Below are 23,321 nucleotides of genomic sequence, written 5' to 3'. Positions count from 1 at the left end.
TGTGTTAAGAAGCAAGTAGCTGTAAACAGTGCGTGAGTGGGTGCTGGTGCTGCGCTCCAGTCAAACTGTCTCTACAGACACAGAAAGTGGAACTTCGTCTCATTGTCACAAGTTATAAGATCATATTTTTTTGACTCTTTTCATTTAAAAACAGGTAGTAGGTTGAATTTCTGTTTCAAAAAAAAAGGCAGGATAAAACAAAGGGCTAAAACACCGCAGAGCAGGTGTGAAATCCCGGATGTGAAGTAGCGGAGCCACTGGGCCCTCCACCCCAAGTTGTGCATTCAGAATGCCACCCGGGGCAGAAAACAGGTTTATAAACAGTCAGAGAGACTTCAGATCTCTGGTGATCGGGCACAGTGGAGGATGTAGATAAAAGATCCCTGTACCCTGTGCTGTGAGCCCACCGGGTCCCTTCACCTCACTCTTGTATGCACAACCAAAAACGATCCTGGAGAACTCTTCTCTGGAGAAGGAAGTTACCTCATGACAACAACTCTCAAATACCAACATTTCGAGGCCCGCTGATGAAAATATTGACTGCGGGTAGTAACTTCCAGTTTGGAGAAGGCTCCCACCTATGCCCCCAGGTGGTGCTGTGTAGCTTACTGAGAATCTGCCTGGTGACTCAGGCCCTTCACTCTTAGCCCCTTCACTCTTCTGTTGTGGCGACCCACATCTGAAATGTTGTCCTCTGGGGAACATGCATCCTTTCCAGGCACTCCTGTAATCTATATATTAATCCCTTCCTTTCAAGAGGCTTAGAACTTAAGCTTCAGTTAGCCATTTTTGTTGATATTACGCTGTTCAGTCTATAGCCATTTTCTAAAAGGAGAGAAAAGCAAGGATCATGGATCAGTAGCCAACGTTAGAGTCAGAGAGCAGTTTCCATGCAGGTTGTCACAGAGGCACATCCAGAACACAAGGAAACTCTCATGCATTCCATGTGCTTAGTAAAAGGGCATTTTACTGTGAAGTACTAGTCTAATCATTCTCTGCAAGGGATTTAAAAAAGGGATTGGGGTTAATACTACTTGCTAGAGTCAGAGAACAATTTGCATGTAATTTGTTACAGTGGCAAATATGGAACGCAAGGACACTCACACTTATCCCATGGTATTAATTAAATGGCATTTTATTGTTTAAGTCCTAGTCTAGTCATTCTTTATAAGGGAAAACAAGGATCAAGGATCAGTAGACCATGCTATAGTGAGAGAGAAATTTTCACGTAAGTTGTTACAGAGGCACATCTATAGCGCAGGGAAATTTTGAGTCATTTTTAACATTAAGATGTCAAGTCCTGCCTGGAGGAAGGGCACTCAGGGTCAGTAGGATCAGGTGGAGAGGCTTTCTTTCTAAAGTCCTAGTGCTTAACAAAGGAATGAGAGAGACCATTCAGTCCCACTGTCACATTGTATACCTGTAATTGCAGCACTGTGGGAGGCCGAGGTAGGTGGATTGCTTAAGGACAGGAGTTTGAGACCAGCCTGGCCAATACAGTAAAATCCTGTTGCTACCTAAAAAAAAAGTGCACGCTGTAGTCCTATATTTACTTCATAGAAACTAATGTAGAAATGCAAAATTAATTTTCCTTAAATAAAATTTCTGCATTACTCTCAATATTACTTTGTCTCTTTTATTTTCAATGGCTGAAAAAAATAGTTTTGTTTTAATTTTTATTATTTGATCCATCTGCAATTACCAGGCATTGCTCAGTGGTTTGAATTGCCCTCCCTGGCTTTCCATTTTAATCTAAAATTCTGCTATAAGTCCGTGAAATTGGACCAGAACACAAGCTATGCCATCTGTGATACTGATAACGAGATTCTAGAGAAAGGTGCTTCTTTGGTTCGAGGAGTTTATGCCGATCACATTTCAGTGACCCCAGAGAACATTAGACAGCGCCTGTTGCCACAAAGCAAGCAGCCAGCTGTGGGTAGAACAGCAAAGGCAGTCGGATGCTCATCCCCTGTATTGCCCTGGGACCAGCAGACCAAATAAATGCAAACTGGACTCTTGCAACTGTTTGAAGATTTGAAAGGAGTTACTTTATATTTATTTTCATAACTGCTTTATTTCTGTCAGTATTTAATGTTTGCCAAAAAAGGAAACACAGGTTTCCCACACTGTCTCCCCATCAAGTATCACAAATTTGTGTGTCAGGTACCAGAATTTGAGGAAGATAATTAAGGTGGTTTAAGGTCATCTCACAGATAGAACCTCAGTCTATCCAAGTTTTCTCCTCCAGGGTCAACCCACTCTATTAGCTTCCTAGTAGTGCTGTGTTAACAAACTCGGTGCCTTAAAGCTGCAGAAACTTATTGTCTGACACCTCAGAAGGCTGGAAGTAAGAAGTCAAGGTGTGAGCAGGGCTGCACTCCCTCTCAAGGCTCTAGGGAAGGATCCCTCCTGCCTCTTTTCAGCTGCTGGTAGTTGCCGGCCACCCTTAGCTTTCCTTGGCTTGTACCTTCAACTCCCCAATCTCTGCCTCCATTTTCACACGCCCTCCCTTGTCCTGTGTGTCTCTGTCTCCAAATTTCCCTCTCCTTTCTTTGGACTTAGGGTCCAACCTTAATTTACTATGGCCTCATATTAAGTTGATTACACCTGCAAAGACCCTATCTCCAAATAAGGTCCTATTCCCACGTTTTAGGTGAACATGAATTTTGTGGGGAGAGCACTGTCAAGCCAGTACAGCTCCACCCATGCTTTACTACTCGCAGCTCAGACTGCCACTGTTCAGGGTGCCCCAGGAGGGCCCTGAGCTGGGGCGTGGACTCAGTCAGTCGTGTTTGGCTGGAGTGTTCCACGAGGTTCAGCCAGTCTTGCCAGAGCCTTGCTCCTCTTCCAGGCCCCCAACCCAATTCCTTTCTCCTATTTCCTTTCCTTCCACACTACCACACTCTCTCACGCCCAGGATATAGGTTAGTCACTCAATTCCATAAGCCGGATTCCGTGGTGCAAATTCCGTAAGTGGCGATCCCTGATATTAGCTTTGAGTTGGTGCAAGGTCCCTAGTAAATTAGGACTGAAGATCTGCACACAGCCAAGGGCCCTCTGCCTCCCAGCAAGCACCTTTTCAAAAGAGCAGAATTCATTTGGAAGGCCTAGAAAAAGGAAGGAGGTGCTCTGCCAAAATCAATGATGTCTGAGAAAGAAGCATGCTCCCTAGAGCTTGGAGAAGATCAGAAGAGGGATAGCCCGAGGCCTGGCTCTGCAGTAAATCATTAAGAGACGCCCACTCACAGCGGCTGTGGTTACCAGAAGTTTCCTGTGAGGAACTAAAAAGCGCACAGTAGTGTTTGTCAGTGATGGTTCCATTTTAATAGATAAACATACAGAACTTATAAAAAGTCAAGAATCTATATTGGCCAGATTTCCTAAATGAGTTAATATTTCTCTTAAATTTATACTTAAAGTCACAATTTTTAAAACTATATATATGAATGTGAATACTATATGCTTTGGGGAATTTGACTTTGGTTCTTTATTCTAGTGTCAAGACAGTAGTTAAAACGATCAGCACAGATTTTCTTCCATAATATACTATTGCAATAGAGAAAGGAGACCAATGTGAAACTGGACTCAACATCAATTAGCCCAGAGGTGACTGGGTATTTTAGAGGGAAATTCAGGGAGTAGGGAGGGGTCAGCAGAGGCTCAGCAGAGTCGGGGAAGTGAAAATTGCAGAAAGCGGAAAGAGGGTTTGGTCTGTGTGAAGCCATCTGGGTTTCACTGGTGCTGATAGAAGTCAGGCTCCTGCCCTCCCACAGCGGCTTGTCTGCAGGGGTGGCTGGAACCAAGGATCAGTTATTTCGGCAGCCATGAGTTTTCATAGGCAAGTACTTTAAGGGGGCTAGAGTCATCTATGGGGGTGACCTTGAGCTGTTGAACTTGTTCAAGTCTTTCTAGGCCACTGTGGGGGCCTTGTGGAGAAAAAGACTCAGAGCAGCCTGGATAGAGTCTGGTCCAGGAGACGCTTTTATCACTGAGCATGACCAATCCATTTATCACAAAGGTAGCAACCTGTCCTCATGGAATTATGTTTCCTTCAGTAAATCTTGAACAAGAAATAAATGCATCAGCATATGTTTTTTAAAAGTTAAACAGATGTTAAACTTAAAGGAAGTTTGCTAAAATCCGTTTCGTGGACCCCCTTTATGAATACCTGACCTACACAGCTTACCCCTTATGATTTAAAGTTAACTTGCATCCATTTTATGGAATCCCAGGTGCCTGTTTGACCTGCAGACATATTTCTCCCTTCTTGGTCACTGTCTCAGGGCATCAGCTCTTCATACAACAACAGCTTCCTGTGTGTGGCCCCTGACTGTCCATTGATGACCAAAGGCTCCTGGACTCGCCAAGTTGCCCACGTAAGACCCAGGATTCAGAGAGTGAGACAAATCCTTGCATTGTAAAGTGCCAAAAATTCTAGTATTCTAAAGCACAGTGTTGTTCAGAACATAGTACCCTTGTGAGATCACGTGTGACATTTGTGAAGAACCTGCAACAGATGTTTCCTTAGGAAGCCTCGCAACAGGAAGTGCTTTCAGCTCGCTCAAGGAACTTCAAGTAGGCAAGAAATAAGAGTGGAAACCCTGCATTACTCCATCAGATCTTGAAAGTTTTCCCTTGGATAAATGTGCCTGTCAGTCACATCAAATCATATCCCCTGCCTCCGTGCGCTATACCACAACAGTGAAGTCTGCCGGAGCGTCTGTGCTCCCTGGGTACACATTCTCCAGGAGGCAGCATCTTATGAGAGAGTAACAGGTATGTCATGTGTAGAGGAGAATGCTAACCGCTTCATGAGAAGGCTCCCCACCATGAACTTGGATAACTGGATGCTGTTTGTTTAACATATTTATTTTTTAATTGACAAATATAAATCGTATATAGTTATCACATACACAACATGTTTTGAAGTATGTGTGAAGCCACTCCACATTATGGAGTGGCTACGTCAAGCTAATTAACACATCCATCATCTCACTTTCTCTTCATGTTTTGTGGGGATAACACTTAGAATCTAGAATCTGAGTAATGTTCACGTAGCCAAAAGTTATTTTTAATGACCTTTGCCTTAATTGTCAATTCAATATCGGTCATAGATATTTATTGAGGGCCCAGCATGTGCCAGCCAAGCATGGCCTCCTAATTGGAAACACAAACTCCGAGCATTGTTGTGTAGCGCAGGGGCCATCCTCACACCCCCACAGCCAGCATTCAGCTTGCTTCATAAGCCATGGATGGAGTCAAAGGAAAACTAGCTCGCTTTCCCACTGTGTATCTGAAATCACTTTCTATTCCATGCTGCACACATATACTGCAGGGAAAAGGAATGATTCCTGCCCCTACTCCTGCCTTCCATTCCTAAGAACAGAGGGGTTGGAAAACAGAGGGTAGGAAATAAGCGGTTTATTCACTGGATGTCTGCGTGGGGTCTCGGGAACACAGAGGTTATGACTCATTCTTGATACAACTGAAATAACTGCAGCCAGCTGCTGGAGGTGTTGCAGTGAATCCCAGAGGGTTACAAGGGTGGGAGGAGCCTGATAAAGTTTCCAGGAAGTGATAGCACATGAGCTATGTCTTCGCCCGCAGCTATGTCTTCGCCCGCAAAGATGCAGGTAACAGCTCAGACTGAGCCTTAGGAAGAGGGTGGAGGCCAGAGGGTGGCAGGGTTTCTCTGTAGTCCTCAGGAAGTGAAACTGCTTCACAGGAAATAAAGCAATACCAATCAGGCAGTTTCTTTCTATGTATATTTCTCTGTCACCCATGCTGGAGTGCGGTGGTGTGATCTCGGCTGACTGCAACCTCCGTCTCTTGAGTTCAAGTGATTCTCCTGCCTCAGCCTCTCGAGCAGCTGGGATTACAGGCATGTGCCTCCATGCCTGGCTAATTTTTGTATTTTTGGTAGAGACAGGGTTTCACCATGTTGGTCAGGCTGGTCTGCAACTCCTGACCTCAAGTAATCCACCCATCTCGGCCTCCCAAAGTGCAGGGATTGCAGGCATGAGCCACCATGCCCGGCCAAACTTGACATATTTCTCAGGAGCGAGAAAGAGCAGTTGTCTGTCCACCACCTGCCCCCAACCTCCTTGAACCGCATCCCAGGCAGCTTGGTGTTATAGCTGATATTGCCTGTGTCTCCTGATTTATTTTAATCCTCATATACTCTTTCTTCTTCTGGGTGTTGTTCTTTTCTAGCATTCTGTTTTTGTTTTAAGGACTCAGTAACTTACATGCCTCTGTGAATACTAATTATTATCATGACTGTTGCTTCCTCGCCCACTTTTCTCTGGATTGTCATTTTTTTCTGGCAGATTCCTGTCTTCTGCCTGTTTGAGTCTTCTTCCACAAACACCTGGCAGTGTCTGTTCTGCTCATTCACATTCCAGAAGAGAGCACTTATGTATTCATTTCCTGGGGCTGCTGCCACAAGATACCGAAAACTCAACAACTTCTAATAACAGAAATTGACTCTCCCAGTTCTGGAGACCGGAAGTCTGAAATCAAGGTGTCTCAGGGCCACACTCCCTCTGGAGGCTCTAGGGGAGGATCCTTCCTGCCTCTCGCAGCTCCTGAGGGCTCTAGGCGTCCCTGGGCTTGTGGCCACATCGCTCCAGTCTCTGCCTCCGTTTCCACGTGGCAGAGTGAGCTCATCTCAAGATTTTTAACTTAATTACATCTCCAAAGACCCTTTTTCTAAACAAGGCAGAAGTACCATGGGTGAGGACTTCTGTTTGGGGGCCACCGTTCAACCCACTGCTCTCAGTCATACATAGCTTTTGAAGCATAACACCTGCTGTTCAGGCAGTTGCGAGAGTAGCCCCTAAGAAAGACGGCATGCTAAAGCACCTTCCCTAGGGTGGGGTGGGGTGACAGAGGCCAGGTACCCTTAGGATGCCCATGCGGGAGGTGGAGGCTAAGCAGAATCCCACAGGTGTGTCTGGTCCTGGGATAGCGTCAGTGTCTTCTCGCAGGTAGCCAGGTGGCATCCATCAGCTGACCACATCGCCTGCCCCAGTGGCATGGGCTGTCTTCCATGTCTCACTTTATAGAGCTCTTCTAGACTGAGGCCCAGGACATGGGTCTCAGCACACAGCATTGATGACATGCATGGCCCTCTAAGCGGTTCCCTCTCCCCCTTTGCGTTGTCAACCCCGGGTACCCCCCACTTGCTTCTGTTGCTCACTGCACGTCTCAGGTAGTACAGAGAATGTTCAGGCTCGTAGGGTTCTGATGGCCAGATCACCCAGCAGAAGAATGCCAAGAACACCTGAGACCGCGGCAGCTGCCTGCCTTCTGCCTCTTTCCTTTGTTTAATCCTCTTTAATTGCACATCCCTGTTCTCACCCACCTTGGGTCTCTAGGATGGAGGAAAGCAGGAGCATTTCTTCCCACCCACAGTGCTGATTCTCCACATTCCCCAGTTCTTGCCCTGGAGATGTGTCCCGTGAGCTGATAGTTTGAAGCAACAGATATCTAGATATCTGTCTCTCTGCCCTTCCTGTAAAGGGCACCAAGTGCTAGGAGCTGGGAACTGGAGTTCATTTATACACATAATTAACCAGCTTCTCCCTAGAATAGAACTCCATTTACCCTTTTTAGTCTTTTACTTCTCAGGGAAAGCCACCGAGTAAGACAAAGTTTGTGTGCAATCTTTAAAAGATGCAAAACTTTGTGAAGGCATCAGGCAGTTTTCAATCAGGTGATTAGGATTGTTCGTTCCTGGCAATACACTGAAGCTTTATCTGATGATAATGACACTGGCTAACGTTTATCTGGGGCTTCCTCACCCATGTCACTTTGTAGGCATTGTTCTTGTGAATTAATTCCATGAGGAACATTAATCATTACTCTTTGACAGATGACAAAATTGAGGCCCAAAGAGGGCATATAATTGACGACGTCCCGTAGTCTCTGACTGTGGTCATAGTCTTGTTTTGGCTTTCATCTTCATAGGAGTCCCAAGCATTTTGAAGATGTCAGTATGCTGTGGTGGTGTAAAGCAGTCATCCAAAACCATTTTTGATTCATTCTCCATCAATAAGTGTTGAGCTGCATTCTAGTCTAGACACATTGGTGTGCGTTTGTTTATCTACTCCACTGTTACAGCTGGTACCTTAGAAAGAATTCACAGCAATAGAAATGCAAGAAGGATAAGCTAAAATAAAATAATCGGCTGGGCACAGTGGCTCACATCTCTAAGCCCAGGGCTTTGAGAGGCTGAGGCAAGAGGATTACTTGAAGCAGAACTTCAAGACTAACTTAGCTAACATAGGGAGACCCTGTCTCTACAAAACATAAAAAAAATTTACCAGGCATGGTGACATGCACCTGTAGTCCCAGCTATTCGGGTGACTGAGGCTGGAGGATTGTTTGAGCCCAGGAGGTCAAGGCTGCTAGGATTGTTCAACTCTACTCCAGCCTGGGTCACAGAGCAAGATCCTGTCTCAAAACAATAATAATAAAATAATCTGTTTAAGTTTTTAAAATTAATAGCACCAAAGTACTTTAAGAAAATTTTCTTTATACAGTTTGTTTTACAGAGCCATGTGTTTAAATGTGCTCCATTTTTAAAAAATACTGGTTTAAAATTGTGTGATCCAGCAATTTAAAAATCTTGTTTTAAATTCAGATAGTTTTGATACTCAGCTTTAATCACTGTTTATATCCAGACAGAAGTTCACGATTGGCTAATTTTTTTTTTTTTTTGATGGAGTCTGACTCTGTCACCCAGGCTGGAGTGGAGTGGCGCTATGTCGGCTCACTGCAACCTCCACTTCCTAGGTTCAAGTGATTCTCCTGCCTCTGCCTCCCAAGTAACTGGGATTACAGGACGCACTGCCACGTGCGACTGTCTCTTTAAAAAATAAAATTAGAGCCTTTCTTTTATCTCATCCATCAGTTAGGTTAAGGTTTAAATTGAAATTTAGCTAATAAATGTAGTCCTCTGTGATACTAATCAGTAGTTGTTGCAAACTAATGAAATAGTGTGGCATTTTAATATTTTTAACTAATGGATTCAAGTTCTGTAAGCTCTTCAGGTGGAGTACTTCTACACTGATTGAATATTGTTTTTATGTGTGGAAGTGTGTGTATGTGTTCATGAGATCTGTCATTTTCTTGTCTGGCTTTTGTCTGGTTTTGGGATCAGGGAAGTGCTGATGTAAAATGAATTGAGAGGTATTCCCTTCAATTTCCTGAAAAGTCTGTTTAGAATTGGCATTCTTTTTTTTCTTGAGAAGTTGGTAAATTTACCAGTGAGGCCATTTGATCCTAGATGTGGGAAGGAGGTTTTTAACTACAAATTCAATTCCTTTCATAGGCAGAAGGCTATTCAGGTTATTTGTGTCTTCTTGACGGAGTTTTATATCTTTCAAAGAATTATCTCATTTCATCTAAATGGTCAAATGTGTTGGCATTAATCCTATAGTAATTAAGTTTTTATCATTTTATTGATGTTAGCATCTGTAGTGATGTCCCCTCTTTCCCTGCTAATGTTGGTACATTTGGATCTTCTTTATTTTTTTGATCAGTTTAGCTAGGAGTCTACTAATTTAATTGCTCTTCTCAAACAACTCACTTTTGATTTAGTTGGTTTTCTGTATTCTACTTTCTATTTCATTGATTTTCTCTCTCGTGCTTATTATTTCCTTCCTTTTATTTGTTTTGGGTTTAATTTGCTCTTTTCCTTTACTTTCTTAAGGTAAAAGCTTAAATCATTGAACTTCTTTCTTTCAGGTTTTCAGTGTGACAACTTAGATCACTTATTTGAGACCTTATTATTTAACATATCACTCAAAGCCATCAGTTTTCCTCTAAGCAATGTTTTAGCCATATCCCAGAAATTTTGATAGTTTTTAGTTCTCTACAAAATATTACCTAGTTTCCCTTTGTGGTTTCATCTTTGACCCGTGTCTTACATAGAAGTGTAACATCCAAATATTTGTGATTTTCTACATTCCTTTCTATTATTAATGTCTATTTTAATTCTGTCATCGTTAGATAAGGTATTCTGTATGATTTTAAGTATTTTATAATTTTTGAGAATAGTTTTATCGCTTATAATAGGATCTTGTTGAATGTTCCATGTGCACTTAAAAATAATGTGGTTTCTACTGTTGTTGGGAGAAGTATTACATAAACATCAACTAGGTCAGATTGCTTGACAGTGATTCTGAAGTCTGCTGTATCCTTACTTCTTTTCTGTCTACTTGTTCTATCAATTACTGATAGAAGAGTTTTTTTTTTGTTTGTTTGTTTAATATATGTCTGTTTAATTTTTTTTTTTTCTTTTTTTTTTTTTATTATACTTTAAGTTCTAGGGTACATGTGCATAACGTGCAGGTTTATTACATATGTATTCTTGTGCCATGTTGGTGTGCTGCACCCATCAACTCGTCAGCACCCATCAATTCATCATTGATAGAAGAGTTTTAAACTTCCTTCTATGTTTGTGTTTCTCCATTCAGTTCTATTGGTTTTTTCTTTATGCATTCTGAAGCTCTGCTATTTGATGTTTACACATTTAGAATTATGTCTTATTGATGAACTCTGACCTATTTGTCATTATGAAATGTCCCTATTTATCCCTGATGATAGTCATTCATTATTCTAAAGGCTTGTTTGTTATTAATGTAAGTAACCTGGCTCTCTTTTGAGCAATAGTTATGTGTTATGTAGTTTTCTCTCCTTTTATTTTCAATCTGTCTGTGTAGTTATATTTCAAGTAGGTTTCTGTAGACAACATGTAGTTGGGTCTTTTGTTTTTCTTTTTTATTCTGGTAGTGTCTATCTTAGGTGTGTTTATAATACTTATAAAGCCGTTATATAAGGTCATGATCTGCTAATTCCATCTGTCTCTGTCATCTATCATTTCTGTGTCTGTTTCTCCTGATTGCTTTTTTTTCCCCCCCTCCTGGTTGTGGGTGGTATTTGCTTCTTTGCAGGCATGGTAATTTTTGATTGAATGTTAGACACTATGAATTCTGCACCCAGTGGAGTGCTAGATTTTGCTCTATTTCATTTGCTCTATTTAACTTTGTCCTGGAACTACATTATGATCTGTCCATGCCTTCCTTTTAAAAATCTCTAGAGGGTCAGGTGCTCCAGATATCTGTTACCTTACCCTGAGTAATTTTAGGTGTTTGGAAAAAATGACTATGTTGATTCTTTTGTGTAACAATTGACAAAGTAGGGCCATTAAATCATGATATTATTAAAATAGGCATGATTACACAATTATTTAAAATACAATTTTAGGCCAGGCATGGTGGCTCATGCCTTTAATCCCAGTACTTTGAGAGGCTGAGGCAGGCGAAGCACCTGAGGTCAGGAGTTCGAGACCAGCCTGGACAACATGGTGAAACTCCATCTCTACTAAAAATACAAAAATTAGCTGGGTGTGGTGGCACGTGCTTATAGTCCCAGCTACTTGGGAGGCTGAGGCAGGAGAATTGCTTGAACCTGGGATGCCGAGGTTGAAGTGAGCCGAGATCAGCTATTGCACTCCAGCCTGGGCAACAGAGCGAGACCCTGTCTCAAAAATAAAATAAAATTTTAGACAAACCATCACACTTGTGTGGATTTAGATGTTCCCGTTGTGCGTCAGCATAAGTTAAAGGTGGGAAGGACTCCTGGTATTTTCTATTTTTTCTGATAACTAGTCCTCTCATAATTGGCTGCATGACGACCTCCATGAACACATGCGGTCCCTGTCATTAATCTGTATGGCTAATGACAGTGTGAAGATTGTCTTTTCATATGGCACGTTGCTGTTGATCAGCTGTGTTCGGCAGCTTTCTTTTGTCCCCTGATCTCTTGTTAAGTAGCGCCGCAGCCGTCCCTCAGCCGCAGCCTTCTTCAGCATCTGGTGGAGGCCTTTGTGTAATTTCCTCTCCTTAGCAGGGTGAGGAATGATTGAAGTGTTTTCTGTAGAATATAGCGCTTTTGCAGAAAACACCAAAGGCATAGTCCTTGTGTATTTACTGCTTTGGAATAAAAGTATGATTTAGCGAGGCCCTGCTGTGGGGCCTTCCCCGGTGCCCTGGCCAGATCCCAGGTCCGGTCACCTCCTGGGCCTGCTCGCTGCCCTTCTCCGTGTTTCATAAAGAGGCCCAGCAGACAAAGCAGCAGTGCCTCCCAGTGCGCTCCTCTTCTGTTCCTTTGGGAAATGCATCGCTCAACCCCCAATAGCTTTTTTGATTTTTTGGTTTGTTTTATTTTGAGCAGGGATGTTTTGGAGCTGACAACTCCTTTTAGACAATCTGTCCTAGGTCAGAAATTCCTCAAAAGGGGCAGCCTGAGAGTGTGCTGCCACACAGCTGGAGGGACCGTCCCTGGAAGAAGGCCTTGTGGTGGAGGCCTCGCTCCTCACCGCAGTCCTTCCCTCCTCCTCCACAGGGGCTGAGAAACTCATCGTCCACCTGCGGAAACACGGCATCCCCTTTGCGCTGGCCACCAGCTCAGGGTCCGCGTCGTTCGAGATGAAGACCAGCCGCCACAAGGAATTCTTCAGCTTGTTTTCCCACATTGTGCTGGGAGATGACCCCGAAGTGCAGCATGGCAAGCCAGACCCCGACATCTTCCTAGCTTGTGCCAAGAGATTCTCTCCCGCTCCTGCTATGGAGAAGGTAAGCGGATGCCGGTGACACAAGCCATGTTCCACGACCACGTTCCACCAGATAATATCTACATAGTATTTGCTAAATGTGAAAAGTTGTGGTTTGTGCTGTTGAAGGCCAGTTTGCAGTGCTCCCTAGAACTTGGATATGTGGGCAGGGAGATGGTCTGACTTGGAAGATTTTGTGAGGAATCGTGGCCACACCTAAGTCACCAGGCCAGGGAGACTCAACCAGAATCCAGTGGGTCTCAGGGACAGTCTGAGAAGCTTACAGTGCCAGAACAGGGCCTATTCAGACATTTTCCAGGGAAGCGGCGGTTCTACTGATGGTGGGGCTTAAAACAGTCTTCTTGTCTAGGTGCAGGCTTTAAGGTGAGTATTCACTACAGTTCAGATGTAAATCACTAAAACTCACTTCCCCTCCCCAACTGCTTATAGAGGGCTCATTGGTTACTGCAGAATTTTTGCTTGTGTAGTGACGTTGGGTTCTTATTGCCAAGTTTTTGGACTTCCATCCATTTCTCCATTGGAAAATGGCAGCTGGTGGGCTTGTATGCTGTGGCACCCCCTGTCCTGCACCGCAGCTTCTTGACCATGCAGGGTATGCGGTGGAGACGGCCCCTGGCTCCCTCTTCTTGTTATACAAGGCTCCTTCCCAGGTGACCTGGGCAGAGCGTTTAGGGAGCTGACTGCTCGTGGTGGCTGGGCCTGGCTCCAGATTTCTCTGACCGCTCTGTGACTGCAAAGATGGAGTCCTTGGCCTGAACGATCTGCAGATACAGATTCCAGAATCACAGCAAGTCACCCTTGAAAGGGGGGCTCCCGCTGGCGATGTAAGTGTAAGCAGCTGGGGAGGGCATTCATCGGGGAGTCCCTGCAAATGCCTGCTTCCCCTGGGTTCCTGCATGTGAGGACTTGTGTGGTTTGTGGGGAAGAGCCTTTCAGTGAGAGGTCTTTTTCAGACCTCACCTCTCATCACTAACCAGTGACACCAATCACGAGCTCAGCGAAATTACTCAGAAACCTCCTTCCCAATAAAGCTGAGCTACTGGAGTAGTCTTGAAAGACCTGGTTTTTGTTGTTGTTGTTTTGTTTTATTTTGTTTTTTGCCCACGGTGCAACTTACTACCTTGAACCTATAGAGGCAGCCGGAACCTGTGCCTCAGTACACAGGCCTCTGATTCTCTGAAGCTAAGTGGGCATCCAGCAATTCACTTGAATTCTGACACTGACTCCTATGGTTAGCCCAGACCCCGAAGGTTAAGGCCGCAGTCCTACAAGACGCCCATCGCACATTCCAGGGGCCACCTGTACTTCTGATTGGCTACAAATTGGGGGTTCCTGCGATCCTCTTTTCAGGTCTAGTAATTCCCTAACATGACTGACAGAGCTCAGGAAAACACTTTCATACACTTGCTGCTTTGTTATGAAGGGTAAAACTCAGGGACAGCCAAATGGAAGCAAGGCATTGGGCAAGGTACGGCAGGTGGTTGCAGCGCTCCCCTGCCCCCTCTGGGCACGTGACCCTCCCAGCACCTCCATGTGCTCACCAAACTAAAAGCTCCCCAGGCCCCTCACGTAGAGGTTTTTATGGAGCTTTCTTATGTAGCTGTGAATGATGACATCACTGTCGATTGCTCATTGAACTCAATCCAGGCCAAGGTGCCCTCCCTGGAGATGAGGGGAAGGGCTGAAAGTTCCAGTCTTGTTTGTTTGTTTGTTTTGAGATGGAATCTCATTCTGTTGCCCAGGCTGGAGTGCAGTGGCATGATCTCGGCTCACTGCAACCTCTACCTCCCGGGTTCCAATAATTCTCCTGCCTCACCCTCCCGAGTACTCAGGATTACAGGCGTGTGCCATCACGCCTGGCTAATTTTTGTATTTTTAGTAGAGACAGGGTCTCATCATGTTGGTCAGGCTGGTCTCGAACTCCTGGTTTCAGGTGATCCACCTGCCTCAGCCTCCTAAAGTGTTGGGATTGCAGGTATGAGCCACTGTGCCCAGACCCAGTCTTCTAATCACATTATTTGGTCTTTCTGATGTCCAGACCCTGTCCTAAAGCTATCCTGGGTCCACCAGAGGCACCTCATTAGGTTGAAAATGGCTTGTTAATGACTCAGAAATTCCAAGTGTTTTAGGAGCTCTATATCATGAACTGGGGACAAAAACTAGGTGTGTAGTTTTTGTGATGCCATAGCTATAAACAGTCATTGAAAGACAGTGGGGCATTCTTAGCAATACACATACCTGGGCTGATTGAAATCTCATTCCTGATTTAAGTCTCATTACTGAATTCAACTTGACTGCAATTGCTTGACATGGGACGTGCCTGAGACCTCCCAGCTAGTGAGTCAGAGAGTCAATGCTGAGCCTCCAGGTGCAGCTGAAACAGGTCCCAGTGGGAATATATATCTGCTTCTTATGTCTGGACATGTGTATGTCTGCATGCTTGGCATCCTGTTACAAATTCCACTGAAACATGTTCATTTTTCCTCAGAATTTCCCCCTTATGAAAGAATTATTCCATAGCTTCAGGCTATAAAGTCTTCTTCCCAGAAACACCATTTTTGTTGTTGTTTAACCTGAGTTATTGTTCACTAGAAAAGTGAAGGTGCTGCACTCCATACACCATGTGTCAGAATCGATCAGAGTATGTTGGCACTTGCATTCACTTCTGTATTTACAAACTGATAAAGACAAGGTAAAATATTTGCCTTGTTAACATGAGCTGTTCCTGTAGCTAAGGCAATTAAATGGAATTTCAAGTACAGGCAGTCCTTGTTTTGCAAGGCACTCTGTTAATGGAAACATGGTGTTTCCATGTGGGGTTTTTTGGTTTTGGTTTTGTTTTGTTTTGTTTTTCAGATAGGGTCCCCTTTGTTGTCTAGGCCATTGGTGGCAGTAGCACAATCGTAGCTCACTGCAGCCTCCATTTCCTGGGCTTAAGCAATCCTTCTGCCTCTGTCTCTCAAGTAGCTGGGAGCACAGGCACACACCACCATGCACAGCCGGGCGTGGCAGCTAACACCTGTAATCCCAGCACTTTGGGATGCTGAGGCAAGAGGATGCTTGAGCCCAGTAGCTTGAGACCAGCCAGGTCAACATAGCCAGACCCTGTCTCCACAAGCAATTAGCCATGTTTTAAAATGTTTATGGAAGCAGTGTGTATGTGGAAAGCACATGCTGCCATTGCATGGGACCAGTTATGGTGAAACCCACAAAGCAAGGGCCCTCATGAGCAGGACTTTCTCTCACAAGGTACCCTGCAAAAAGAGGCCCACGGAATGAACTGTTTTAACATCCGGTTGTTCTCACTGACAATGTCTGTTTTAGACTTGTCAAAGAAAAATGAGCAGTTACATTTTTTAAAAGTCATTTAGCTCTTAGAAAGTTCTAAACATTTTCCTGATTATGAATCTACATTTACTTACAGATGTGTATATCTCTCATACTTCTTACTTAAAGACGGTGACACATTTTGGGCTTTCCTCCTGTGATGTGCATATTGTAATACTAAAGGAAGATTTTCCCAAACTCCTGCCAGGGAAGCAGCCCTGGTTTTGTACTTGGCGTTTGTGTCAGGAATACAGGAGGCAGTGGCCAAGGGGTGTGTGGATGATCCTGGAGCTCTTCAGTCATGCCCTGCTCTTCCTCTTGGCCGCAGTGGGGGTGTGAGCTCACAGGGGCAGCATGCCTCCAGAGTTCAAGGGCATTCCATTAAATCAGCAGTCACTGAAGAGATTTCTGAATCTCTTAGGGAATTGATCATGCCATAGGTGTCACCAGGTTAATTAGGCACAGTAGTAGTAGTCATAGGAAAGTAGTCAAAAACAAGTAGGATCAAAGGGTTATTAATTATGTTAAATATTAATTCCCATCTTACTAGGAGAAAGTGTCCAACAGAGCCGACATTAAAGAATCAAGTTTTCACTGAGAATATTTTCTAAGTTATTCATGTATCATTATTTTGTTCTAAAAAATATAAAGCAAACATAAGGCCACCTTCAGAAGCCCCCCAGAACCCACCTTCAAGCTAATGAGCACCCATTGAGTGAAAGCACCCGCCCGCTGTGTGCCAGGCAGGGTGCGACATCTGCCAACACATCCCCTGAAGGCCAGAGGCCTCCATGTGCCGAACGCCAGGTCCTGAGACTTGCGAGTGTGAGCACACTCACTGACTGGCGGGGACTTGAGAGACCAAGCTGGGAGGCACCCCAGGGCTCTCTGTTCCCAGCCACAAAAACGCCATCGTTGTTGTGAAACAAAAATGACGGCATTGCTTACATACCACTTCTAGGGTTGATGTTTATTACAAGCAAAACCAGAAATCGGAAATCAATTTTTTTCTTTTCTTTTTTTTTTGAGACAGAGTCTTGCTCTGTTGCCTAGGCTGGAGTGCAGTGGCACGATCTCAGCTCACTGCAACCTCTGCCTCCTGGGTTCAAGTGATTCTCCTGTCTCAGCCTCCCAAGTAGCTGGGATTACAGGCATGCGCCACCACACCCGGCTAATTTTTTTTTATTTTTAGTAGAGATGGGGTTTCACCATGTTGGCCAGGCTGGTCTTGAACTCCTGACTTCAGGTGATGCCCACCTCTGCCTCCCAAAGTGCTGGGATTACAGGAGTGAGCCACCATTCCTGGCTGTAAGTCAATTTTTTACAGCCTAGCCATCACTACTTTGCATGTTTTAGTTTTCTTCTACTTCTTAATGTTGTTTTAGGAGCTGAATTTCAGGTTTAAAAAATACATATTTTTGTTTTTGTTTTTCTGTTCTATTTTCAAGGAAGTAATACATGTTAAACTGCACAAATAGGTAGAGTAGATTCATTTTACCAGCACAAGTTTTGTGTATATGCGGTATCTGTCTTTTTTTGTTTAATACCAGGGTTGAAGTTGTGAGATAATATTCACAATTGGTAAACAAGGGACATGGTAGATTCTACTGTTTTTCCTGGAAACCTGCATATTTCTTAATGAATAAGGGCTAAGTCCACATAAATAGGTACACTGGGCTCATTTCACCAGCTTTTAGACATTTCTACTCGCAGCCCAAACTATTATGCTATCACCTTGTTAAGAATACAGTCTTGGCCGGGCGCGGTGGCTCAAGCCTGTAATCCCAGCACTTTGGGAGGCCGAGACGGGCGGATCACGAGGTCAGGAGATCGAGACCATCCTGGCTAACACGGTGAAACCCCGTCTCTACTAAAAAAATACAAAAAAACTAGCCGGGCGAGGTGGCGGGCGCTTGTAGTCCCAGCTACTCGGGAGGCTGAGGCAGGAGAATGGCGTGAACCCTGGAGGCAGAGCTTGCAGTGAGCTGAGATCCGGCCACTGCACTCCAGCCTGGGCGACAGAGCGAGACTCCGTCTCAAAAAAAAAAAAAAAAAAAAAAAAGAATACAGTCTTGCCGGGCACGGTGGCTCACGCCTGTAATCCCAGCACTTTGGGAGGCCAAGGCGGGCGAATCACGAGGTCAGAAGATCGAGACCATCCTGACTAACATGGTGAAACCCCGTTTCTACTAAAAATATAAAAAATTAGCCAGGCGTGGTGGCAGGCGCCTCTAGTCCCAGCTACTCGGGACGCTGAGGCAGGAGAATGGCGTGAACCCGGGAGGCGGAGCTTGCAGTGAGTCGAGATACTGCCACTGCACTCCAGCCTGGGCGACAGAGCAACACTCTGCCTCAAAAAAAAAGAGAAAAGAATACAGTCTTACAGGTAGTGGTTCATGCCTGTAATCCCAGCACTTTGAGAGTCCAAGGTGGGAGGATCACTTGAGCTCAGGAGTTCAAGACAAACCTGGGAAACACAGCGAAACCCTGTCTCTACAAAAAATAAGAAGAATGATGATGATAAATTTGCCAGGTGTGGTGGCACCTGCCTGTAGTCTCAGCTACTTAGGAGGCTGAGGTGGGAGAATCACCTGAGCCTAGGAGGTGGAAGTTGCAGTGAGCCAAGATCATGCCACTGCCCTCCAGCCTGGGTGACAGAGCAAGACTGTCTCAAAGGAAAAAAAAAAAAAAAAACAGAGAGTACATTCTGGGTGGTGGCTTAGGGATACGGGTGTTCTTTGAAATTCTTTGAACTGTGCTGTAGGCTGGACCATCTCTACAGTGCAATGTTGGGGGAGGCAGCTCTGCCTAGTGTGACAGGCAGACCAAAAGTTCACTCAGGCACAAATTGGAGCATCATAGGGGAACTGGGGATGGCACAGGGCCTGAGATAAATGCTCAGCATTTTTACAGAGAAGAACAGAGGGTGGGATTAGTGCTGAGCAGGACAAGTCCAACAGGAGTGCAGCCAACACAGAATCTATCGTAAGGACTTTGGAAACCAAGCAGAAAAGTTTACACATGGTGCAATATGCATTTGAGCTTACTGGAAATTCTTAGAAGGACACTTTGGCCATGTCTGTGTTTTAGAGCTCAGTGGAGTACTGGGTGACGGATTAGAAATAGGCAGTAAGGGAGGAGGAAGTGCCAGGTGTGATTCCAATGTGATTCCTTCAGGGAACTTATAGTTCAGTTAGAAAAAAATTAGTAATGTCAAGTTATAGGAGGCTTAGGAGAAAGCAAAATTAAGAAGACTGTCACTGGGCATAATTCATATCAACTTGTACCAAATTTGAAGAATTTTTTGCATCTCTGCAACTCTTTCGTAGATTTAAAAAAAATGAAAAAAAGATGTAGCTAGTTAAAAATATATGTATTTTTCTAATACCTGTAACTACATGTGAAACTCACACAAAGTTTCATCTTAACTTATCCTTACCATACATTGCATATGTCCCAAAAGAATGCAGACAGGAGCAGGCAGGCTGTCAGTGTGAGCTGACCTCTGTAACTGGAACTTCTTTTCCTCCGAGAACAATAGAGAACAAATAGCTATATACTACTTATGTCCAATTTAAAGTTAATATTTGGGCCAGGCTCAGTGGCTCACACCTGTAATCCCAGCACTTTGGGAGGCCAAGGCAGGTGGATCACTTGAGGTCAGGAGTTTGAGACCTGCCCAGCCAACATGGTGAAACCTCATCTCTACTAAAAATACAAAAATGAACTAGGCATGGTTGTCCACGCCTGTAATCCCAGCTACTTGGGAGGCTGAGGCAGGAGAATCGCCTGAACCTGGGAGGCAGAGGTTACAGTGAGCCGAGACTGTGCCATTGCACTCCAGCCTGGGTGACAAGCAAGACTCCGTCTCAAAAAAAAAAAAAAAGTTAATATTTGATGACCAACTGAGCTTTGCTGGGCCTCTGGTTTTTGGGAGATTAGATGTTCCTTGAATCAACTTCTTACCCTGCAACACTGAGTTAGGCGCACAGCCACACTGGAGCTGCTCCAGAGGATGAGGACCGTCACCTGCCATTGTTTGCCACCCTCTGTGGGCCTCAGGGCCCCACAGCCTGGGTCCTCATTGCTCCAGCCTCAAGGCCACCTCCTCCTGTCACCCATTATCACTGAACAAAATAGGCGTGCCTCTAGTCACTTATCCTTGGTATTATTTCATTTCCCTTTCTCCCTTCTTTCGTTATTTAAAAAAACATAGTAACAAGGACCTTCACGGACACTATCCTTACACTTCTTTTCTCTCATTGAACTTGCCTTTGGGCTTGGTGTCTCTCCTGCGTTTCCCAGCATGAGGGCACTTGCTTCAACCAAATCACACTGTCAGAGGAAATGTGTTTCCTCTACCCTCTTAGGTGCAGTGTTTGGGGGCCTGTAAGTCAAACTAACAAAAGACAGACTGTCAAGAGTAAAGTTAGATTTGTATTTACATACAACCAAGGAGTTCACAGAAAAATGTGACTCAAGGAGGCAATTAGAATTTCGGATTTGCATGTCATCTTAACGTGGATGGGGGAGGGGCAGAAGGACACACGGAAGAATAAATGACTTAGGAAAACTAAGTGGGCCATTAGGAGACTAGATGGGGGATGAGATAGTTTTATAACATCTTTTAGAGCGATTTCTCATCCAGGTGCGACAGGTGCTGACTTCTTATCTTTGGTAATAAGACTCACACTTCCCTGTTTGTGAAACTCCTGAGCATTGGATGTATGAGGGCAGAGGGCTGAATTCTTCTGGAAGGCTTTCCTTAGAAAGGGAAGGGAGTGCAGAAGCCTTCTGTTCCTGTTCTTGATGCTTACTGTCTGCAGCTCTAATAACCCTCATGCCACTGTGGCATGTTCCACAGTCATCTGCTTCTCCCCAGCACCCCATCGTTACTCCCCTGCCCCTTCTCTGAATGTCCAGCACCCAGCACCAAAGAGAGGCCCTCTGCCTGCCCAGCATACATGGCATTCTTGTTTCTAAACGACCCTGAGGTGCCCAGCCCCTGGTTCTCAGGTCCTGCCTTTATCCAGCCCGAGCAGCCTTACGTCCATGTCCAGAACACTAGCCTTGGGGCATCTTGCTGTCCCAGATGACCTTGGTGTCCCTCAGTCTTGTTCCCATGTTAGCTGCCAGGTGCCACAGTCCCTGTTTCTGACTACATCCTCACCTCCTCACTTTCCTCCACCTTGGGGGGCATTTCATCCTGGCGTCTGCCGCTCCTGACTGCTGAGACCACAGACATCCGTCTCCCATGCTCCTCCGCAGCCTCTCCCTCTGCTGGCTGCATCATGCCCATCCGCCCTCATCCACTGCTCCCACTGTTTCTCTCTGCACTTCCTCTCACCCAGGAAGTTCAGCAGTCCCCAAATGTCAGCGTCTGTGTGTGTGCAGGTGTTGTTTTGGTGTTCGTCTCACTCTGTCCCATCCCCCTGGGTGATCTCATCTGCTACTTGTCGTCACTATGCCTGACTGAAATCTTGGTTTCTGGACAGCTGTGGGCCTGGTGGTCTGGAAAAGGGCCTTGAGAAAATCTTATGTAAAAGTTCAGCCAGGCCACACTTACTAGGAGTCTCAATAGAGGTTCTCCCACCTTAAATCTACTCTTGGGGACCCTGCTGCTTGTCTGAGCCCCAGGCTCATTAATCTGCACTGCCTGAAGTCATGAGCACCTCTGAAAACACGCCAACACTCAGCATTTTCCCACATTCTCCTTCAACCTGCTCCTGTCACTCCAGGCACCCTGGAGTCCCTCAGCCAACCTGGAAGCTTCTCATTGCACAAGGATTCTCTCTCCTCACATGCCATCTGCAGCCAGCAACCTCCTTTATCCATCCACTTCTTAGGCCTTCTCTTCTGAAAACCTCCCTTCTCCTCATCTGTACATTTCTTCCCTTCCTGAATTGAGGCTGTGGGTAGCAGCTGCTGTGTTGACTTTAAGATCCATTCCCAGCCTGAGAACATAGACTCCTCCCTGGTCCCCACACCCAAATCAAGAGGCTGTCAACGCATGATATACAGAAGCAGAAGCCAACAGACACAGAAGCCAGTCACTGATTCTGTAGGTAAAGAAACAGATTCACATCAAGGGACTCAATTCCCCTCCATAAACTTTTACTGAACCTTTCGTGTATGTGCCATTTTATCGGATTGCAAGATGCCAGGAATACTGAGTGATTTAGGAGCACACACTGTCATTTAGTTTTAATAATAGCCAATGTCATTTCTTACTTAACTAGAATTTAGTAGTTATTTCTTGCTCTTTGATTTTCTGTTCTTATAAACTCTTGGCAGAGAAACCCTACATTCCCAGCTATAGTGTGGCCTTCTATATTAGTCTGTTTTCACGCTTCTAATGAAGACATACGCAAAAGTGGGTAATTTATACAGGAAAGAGGTTTAACGGACTCACAATTCCACATGACTGGGGAAGCCTCACAATCATGGCAGAAGGCAAGGAGCAGCAAGTCATGTCTTACATGGATGGCAGCAGGCAAAAAGAGAGCTTATGCAGGGAATCTGTCTTTTATAAAACCATCACATCTCATGAGACTTACTATCACGAGAATAGCACAGGAAAGACCTGCCCCCCCGATTCAATTACCTCCACCGAGTCCCTCCCACAACATGTGGGAATTGCGGGAGCTACAATTCAAGATGAGATTTGGGTAGGGACACAGCCAAACCATATCACCTTCTTTTTCTTTTCCTGTAGTGTTCCCCACAAATAGAGAAGGCATTCTTCTTCTGTATTGTTATTTCACAAACCCTGACTGACACCTATTCTCATGATCCTTGTCTCCATCTCCTGCCACTACAGCTGCAGCGATGTCAGTGAGGAGGCTGTCTTTTTCACCTTCAGGCTCTCCTCCTCCCCTTGGGTGCATCATCAGCTTTGATAGGAGGTGGAGCTGTGCTTTGGCCAGGTCACAGCACAGTGAGTGTTCTGGCTTCTTGGCAGACCCATAGCCACCTGCGTTCCTCCAGACTGGTTTCCAAGGCTTACAGTTGAGGCAGAATCTGTCCTCCTCTGATGGAGAGCTGCTCGTCATTCTTGGGGAACTTGGGGCATTGCAGTGTTGATTTCAGGTTCACAGCCCTGCAGAGACCTCGACACAGGTTGCATACACATGGGTCCCTGTACTGTTTTGCAGAATTACACCAGAGCTGAGCCAGTCTTGGGGCACAAGGGTCTCTGGGAAAACACAAATTAGAGGCATGAGGCCCTTCTGCACTCTGTCAGCTGCAGAGAAGTGAAGAAATAATTTCACTAAATGCTAGAGAAAAACAGCAAATCTCAGAACAGAATGAACTTCTGTCCTCTCGTAATTACTCTTCATATGTCTTGCCT

At 45.0% G+C, this 23,321-nt stretch overlaps 1 protein-coding gene across 1 annotated transcript in view; it reads left to right on the top strand.

Moving 5' to 3' along the window:
* Positions 1-23,321, top strand: part of HDHD1 (haloacid dehalogenase-like hydrolase domain containing 1) — a 61,153-nt gene that overhangs the window by 16,428 nt on the left and 21,404 nt on the right. The window contains exon 4 of the mRNA XM_011957513.1: positions 12,415-12,644. Coding sequence (XP_011812903.1) covers positions 12,415-12,644 — 230 coding nt within the window. The remainder of the gene's footprint in view (positions 1-12,414; positions 12,645-23,321) is intronic.

The sequence above is a fragment of the Colobus angolensis genome, unplaced genomic scaffold (genome assembly GCF_000951035.1).
Source record: "Colobus angolensis palliatus isolate OR3802 unplaced genomic scaffold, Cang.pa_1.0 Scaffold444, whole genome shotgun sequence".
Classification (NCBI taxonomy): Eukaryota; Metazoa; Chordata; class Mammalia; order Primates; family Cercopithecidae; genus Colobus; species Colobus angolensis.
Note: the sequence above shows the minus strand (reverse complement) of the source record. Positions and strands in the feature narration are given on the sequence as shown.